The sequence below is a fragment of the Delphinapterus leucas genome, chromosome 11 (assembly GCF_059928025.1).
Source record: "Delphinapterus leucas isolate spDelLeu-1000000601 "Yukka" chromosome 11, BTC_Dleu_Yukka2, whole genome shotgun sequence".
Classification (NCBI taxonomy): Eukaryota; Metazoa; Chordata; class Mammalia; order Artiodactyla; family Monodontidae; genus Delphinapterus; species Delphinapterus leucas.
The window spans coordinates 7,759,732-7,766,644 of NC_143139.1; the positions used below are offsets into that span (position 1 = coordinate 7,759,732).

Genomic DNA, 6,913 nt, shown 5'->3' on the forward strand with positions numbered 1-6,913 from the left:
CTCCAAAACTTTCAAAATTATTTATCATTTATTCAGTTGATTGAAAAGAGCCAGAATCAAATTTGCTGTGGGAAAAGTTTACTAAACATCAAGAGGGTTTCATAGCAATGTTATTACAATGTTAGACTATGTTAGAATTACATGCTTTGCTACTAGAAGCATTTCTAAAGGTATAAACTTATGAGACATTAGGAATCCATTTCAACATATCAGAAAGGGAAATTATGATAAAAATATGAGACACCACATAGCATAAACATACAATATGAATGAATACATGAATAAGGATTTTTAGTATTTAACTCTTTCACAATTTATGTACAATAAGAATAAAATAATAAAAGTATGTGTTCAGCCTTTCCTGTGGATCTGTTTATCTGCGTTGCAAGGGTTGCTAGGTAATAATTGTACAGTGTTACGGTTATTCTGAATATTTTTCTCAGAGTCCAGGATAGTTATTAGGGACAAATGACCGCTCTCCGCCATGCTGGCTCACACCATTTTACTGGATAAAACACCACTTCCTTGCAATGCTCTGTCATCCTTCCCTCCCAACTGTTCTTCTGTCACAGTCTGTTATATCGTCACATTTCTTTGAGAGAGGTGACACATACACACAAAAAGGGGAAAACCTTGACCTGGTTGGCATTGCTGAGGTTCAAAGGCCCATCAGAGAGAATAGATTTTTCTTTTCTCAGCATTCAAGCAAGTCCCTTCCAAGCATTCACTAGTTATATGGGAAATGTATAGTTGCAAAACTATGATTTTAAAAGGATCATATATATATATATATATATATATATATATATGGTTTTTTAAAAATTTATTTAGTTTTTATATTTGGCTGGGTTGGGTCTTCGCTGCTGCACGTGGGCTTTCTTTAGTTGGGGTGAGCGGGGCCTACTTTTCGTTCTGGCTCACGGGCTCTAGGAATGCGGGCTTCAGTAGTTGTGGCTCGCGGGCTCTAGAGCACAGGCTCAGTCGTTGTGGTGCACGGGCTTAGTTGCTCCGCGTCATGTGGGATCTTCCCGGACCGGGGCTTGAACCCGTGTCCCCTGCATCAGCAGGCAGATTCTTAACCACTGCACCACCAGGGAAGCCCTTAAAAGGATCTTTTTGCAGATTTGTTACTTGAGGTATACATTCACTTTTAGTGTGTCTTCTTCACAGCCCTCAAATTCATTTTAAGATCCTTTATTATACAAGAGCCTAAAGGTGTGACCAGGCATTTTCCATACCAAGAAAAAATCCTCTGTACGTACAAACATAAAAACATACTTCAGACAGTTAAAACGTACAACACATGCTTGGATATTAATGCTTTGAAGAGATGGCTTGGGGTTACAATCACCCAGGTTCTCTCATTAGGAAGTTCTGTGGATCACAGGGTGACAGAATTTTGTTCACTTGAAAGTGAGCCCCAATGGAAAAGAGTAGAAAAATTTATCATTAATACCACTGAAAACTCAGAACAAGAATCAAATAATAAAGGATACCGGTTATAAAACATTTGATCCTCTCACCATGCTCCTCAGTATTTACCTTCTGCTTTCTCTCTGCTTAAATGGCAGAGTATTGACACTTAGGGGCTCCCAGGCCCTGCAGTTCTGTCGTTTCCCAGTAGGGGACGATGCTGCATTTAAAAACTGCACCAGTTGCGGCATTAACCCTGGTGGGTCTGGGTTCCTTCTATTTTCAAGACATTTTAAAAACATCTATGAATACTTTTTTCTAAACTCAGAGAAAGTGAGAGTTGAAGAAAAACAGAATTCTTGAAGGATAGTTCTTTTACCCACTGTCTTCAGAGGTATTTCTTTGTATGTGACATTCTTGAAGGTTGGTATTAAAGTCCCAAAGTACGAAATGCATCTCGTAAGTCATCAACCTCATATAGGGGCTGTGGAGAAAAAGAGAGAGTGGATGACTTTGTAAACATTTTTGAAGAAAGTAAGGGGAGAGGGGCTTCCCTGGTGGCGCAGTGGTTAAGAATCCCCCTGCCGATGCAGGGGACACGGGCTCGAGCCCTGGTCTGGGAAGATCCCACATGCCACGGAGTAACTAAGCCCGAGCGCCATAACTACAGAAGCCTACGGCCTGTGCTCTGTAAAGTTTTCATCAGAGGAAAAATAAGGAGAGAATGATAAATACACACACACACACACACACACACACGCACACACACACACACAAACACACACGACAATGTGGGAAATATAAGAAAAGGAAGTATAAGTAGCTCCAGGGATAGATGACTTTGGAGAGAGAAAGAAAATGAGAAGCAAAGAAGGCCCTTAACTTACCAAAAGGATGCGTCGAAGCTGTCTGGACAGACGAACCGAATTTTCATGCAGCCCCTCCCAGGCTTTGAAAGTTCTTTCATGATTTTCCACAAAAGTATTCCAGCAATAAAAATAATCTATAAAAAAAAAGGAGGGGGAAGGGGATAGCTTAGATCTCAAATCATGAGGGAAGAAAGAAAACCCTGGCTCCGCCCAAAGGCTTGGGTCCAAGCCATTGGTTCTTTTTTTTTTTTTTTAATATTTTATTTATTTATTTGGTCTTGCTGGTTCTTAGTTGCAGCAGGTGTGCTCCTTAGTTGTGGCTCGCAGGCTCCTTAGTTGCTGCATGTGAACTCTTACTTGCGGCATGTGTGTGGGATCTAGTTCCCTGACCAGGGATCGAACCCGGATCCCCTGCATTGGGTACGTGAGTCTTAACCACTGTGCCACCAGGGAAGTCCCAAGCCATTGGTTTTTTTCCTCCAATTCTAGTTGATAACTTTTGGCTCCAAAGGCGAACCAGAACTCCCAGAATTCTGCCCCCCCTGGTCCCCCCCCCCCCCCCCCCGCCAATCTGAATTGCAAACCGTGCTTTGCTGAGCCGGGCAGAAAGGTCCCTGCGCACCTTTGAAGGTCATAATGGCGATTTGGACCCCAGCGCGGTGCAGCCGCCTCAGCCCCTCGGGCTCCGCCTTGCGTTCCTTGTCGCAGAAGTAGAGGCGCGCTGTGAAGATCCTCAGACTCAGATTGGGGTACCCTCTCAGGAAGTCGGCCACGTGCCGCGCGCAGTCGTAGCAGGGGCTCCAAGACGTGAACCAGGTGACACGGTAGCAGCGCCCGGGGTCCAGGTCCCAGTCGGAGATGTAGCGGAGGAAGAGCAATTCCACGTGGCATCCCGCCTGGGGAGAGAGCAGAAGGCTCAGTGGAGGGTTACTGACCTTGGCTGCCCTGCCGGTAGCTTTACAGTCATTAATTCGTGTCCCTCCCAGATCTTTTTTGGGGTGTCTGCAGTTTTGTCCTAGGTTGCAGGAAGGTTAAGCAACTGCTGGAAAGGACGCAGTGTAAGTGGTGAGCCCAAACACTTTGCACTTTTGGCCCTAGGAAGGGAAAAGCGTACAGCTTCTGTGGAATGGGGAGGATGGAATGAGTTGGGTGGATGAAGGAGAAGCACACTATCTCAGATTTCATTTTTGTTTGTGAAGTTCCTTTTTCTTCCTTGGAGGGGAAGGAAAATGGCTTGGAAGGGCTGTTGATGTAACGTTGTGGAAATACACTGGACCACTAAGTGGAGGTCAGAAAATTTAGGGTTAGGAGATAGATTATGAGACTGACAAGTGAGTGTTGTTTTTTTAAAATTAATTAATCTATTAATTAATTTATTTATTATTTTTGGCTGCATTGGGCCTTCGTTGCAGTGCGCTTTTCTTGTTGCACAGCACAGGCTCTAGGTGCGCAGGCTTCAGTAGTTGTGGCACGCGGCCTCAGTAGTTGTGGCTCGTGGGCCCTAGAGTGCAGGCTCAGTAGGTGGGGCACATGGGCTTAGCGGCTCCACGGCATGTGGGATCTTCCTGGACCAGGGATCGAACCCATGTCCCCTGCATTGGCAGGCAGATTCTTAACCACTGCGCCACCAGGGAAAGTCCCTGAGTGTTGTTTTGAGAGAGGTAATAGGCGCCACTGGGGCTAAGAGCAATTAAATACGGGGATACCTATAATATTGTGCTTGGCTGTATTGGACTCACAGATATTTTGCGTTTTGAAGGTTTGTGGCAACCCGGTCTTGAGTACGTCTATCAGCATCATTTTTTTCCAACAGCATTTGCTCACTTTGTGTCTCTGTGTCACATTTTGGTAATTCTTGCAAATTTCAAATTTTTCATTATTTTATTTGTTATGGTGATCTGTGGTCAGTGATCTTTGTTACCACTATGATTCTCTGAAAGCTTAGAGGATAGCAGTTTTTAGCAATAAGCTTTTAAAATTAAGGCATGTACTCTTTAAAAAAAAATTTTATTTGGCTGTGCCGGGTCTTAGTTGTGGTGCACGGGATCTTTACTTGTGGCATGCTGGATCGGTAGCTGCATGTGAACTCAGTTGCGATGTGGCATGCGGGACCTAGTTCCCCGACCAGGGATCGAACCTGTGCCCCCTGCAGTGGAAGCGCAGAGCCCTAACCACTGGACTGCCAGGGAATTCCCAGCAAGTCCCCTTAATACTGCAGAAAAGTCATTAGTCCCAGAATCTGAAGACCCAGGTTCCATTTCCTGGCATCGCCACTCTTGTGACTTAAACAAGTCACCCAACTCTGGGATCTCCTGATTCTTCATCAGCGGAATGAAGTTTGGTTGTGAGGATTAAATGAGAGGGAAGGAAAGGGTTGTTAACACAAAAGCTTTCTATGTTTAGAATGTGTCTTATTACCAAATAGGAAAGAGATTAGAATGTAAAACAATTGCAGTGAGATAATTTACACAATACAAATGGAGGCCAAAAAAATTGGAGAGTAAAACTAGCCCTAGAAACTAGCCAGTGTCATTCCACCCACGGATTCTTCCCTGGGATTCCACCAAGACTAGATGTCACTGCATGTTATGAGAGGAGATATTCATTGGCAGAAGAGTATGTGAACCCATCTGGGTTTTGGTGAAGAAGTCTCTTGGAAATGTAATTCTCTGATCTTCAAGTTTTAATTAATGGCTTCCCTGCGTTTTCTCAGGCTCACTATTAGGTATGTACTTACTGGCCTCTGATCTAGGTGAGCAGGAAGGAATAGAACTCATTTGGAAGACAGAATGGAGTCATTAATTTTCCCTAAATTTTTCTTCCTTAATTTTTTAAAATTCTAAAGCCACAGTTTGTTTTTCCACATTTAAAATTCAGCTTGAATGAGCTGTATATATTCCCCCAAATCAAAAGCCTCTTTCTTTGGATATCTTCTTTAATCTTAAAGGCAATTTGGATGCTGGGGAAAGGAGAGGAAGTTTTGGGGCAGTTATTCTTGGCATTGAAGCAAGGTGTGGCCTTGATGTGCTCAGCATGATTGGGGAGGACATTAAATGACACCCTTTGGGGTATTTCTATTGTGGTTGCAGGGACATGTAAAAAAGAGATTTGAGGAATCTAGTGGAGACAAATGAAACAGGCTGAAAGTGGTACCATCAGCAGGTGGCTCTAAAAATGCCCTGCTTGGGAAGCAGGTATTAATTGATACCTTGTTTCGAAGGTGCCCAAAGTCCAGTGAGAAGGAGGTGGCGCTATCCCGCCGCTTCACCACGTAGCACAAGTAGGTTTCATGGCGGCCCTTAGCCCAGCGCACGTTTTTGAAGTGGTAAAGAAACTTCCTCCTCTTCATCAGGAGGCTGTGGGTGAGAGGAGGGAGGAAGTGCGGGAGCATCGCTGATCCTCTGGTCACTCCTGGCTTTCCTTCAGCTTTTTAAAAAAAATCTGTAATACTTGGGCCAAACCAAAGGAGATGCTCTTGCTTCCCTTTGTTGGATGCCTGAGACTTACTGAGCTTGGAATCCATTACAACCCCCTCATCATGCTTATATTTAAGACCAGTTGAGACAGCAAGAAACCCAAAGCCATACGTGCTCACAGGACAGGCTCCTCCCATGGCTGCCTTCTAGATGCTGATAACTTGGAATTACAAACCTGTTCCCCAGTCCCATAGTGATCTTTTCAGGTTTCCCCTCCAATCTCTATCTAAATGTCCAACATGGACCTCTAACTCACGGGGTTAACACAGTATTCCCAAATTGCCCTTTCCTGAGCTGCCTCTCCTCTCCTACCGACTTTCCGTCCCAAGTAACCAGGCTAAAAGCTTGGAATCATATTTGATTCTCCGTCACTCCTCATATTGAATTAATTTATTAATCATCTAAATTTATTGAGTCAAACTTTCAAATATTTCTGGATTTGTTCCTGCTCTACTTCCTCTGTTCTCTCCTTCAGTCCAAGCTCTAATCTTTCCCTTTATCCATTGTCCTGACCTCTTAACTGCTCTCTCTGCCCACAGCCCCTTCAAAATAACATTTTCCACGAGGTGCCCGAGAGATCTCACAAAAGCCCAGGTGTGGGCCTGTCATTCTGATACCGAAAAGCCCCTAACTTCCGCTGGTAGAATAAACTCCAAACTCTTTAATGCAGTAAAGCTTTTACATTTGGACACCAATCTACATTTCTAGCCTCGTTTCCTAGTATTTTCTCTTTTCCGCATCACTTCAGCCTCCCCGCCATGCCTGCAGCAGGACCCCTGGCACTAGTCTTTTCTGTCCAGCCACCTGACTGCAAGCTTCCCTGCCTTTTTTTCCACTGGGCAAAACCTACCCATCCTTCAAAGCCTTAACCACAATTTCAGACCTTTCTCATTGCCACTATGCCAAAATTTCTAGGCAAAATCCAACATTAACAGCAACAAAAAACCCTCCTGTAGTTTCCTACTGTTCTCCACTTATCCTTATCAAAGCGCTCAACCTTTGCTATCAGTTGATTGCTACATCTGTCTCCTCAATCAGAATTTCTGTGTTTTGAGCCAGGAAGTGTCACTTTTTGAGTCATGCTTTTTAAAAATATGTCAACTTGCATACTACTAAAAAGTAGAAAGTTAAAAATTTTTAAATGCTTAACCACTA

General features: G+C 43.9%; 2 protein-coding genes across 4 annotated transcripts in view; one reads left to right on the plus strand and one right to left on the minus strand.

Annotated features, from left to right (window-relative positions):
- The window catches only part of RIMKLB (ribosomal modification protein rimK like family member B), a 140,974-nt gene that overhangs the window by 33,105 nt on the left and 100,956 nt on the right, over positions 1-6,913 (plus strand). The gene's annotated exons all lie outside the window — the stretch shown is intronic.
- On the minus strand, positions 50-6,887 carry AICDA (activation induced cytidine deaminase). Its single transcript, XM_022577518.3, has 4 exons — positions 5,491-6,887; positions 2,905-3,178; positions 2,301-2,416; positions 50-1,897 (listed from the first exon to the last, which is right to left on the minus strand). Exons 1-4 carry the CDS (start codon positions 5,671-5,673, stop codon positions 1,844-1,846), a joined length of 627 nt encoding a protein of 208 aa, XP_022433226.1. The 5' UTR covers positions 5,674-6,887; the 3' UTR covers positions 50-1,843.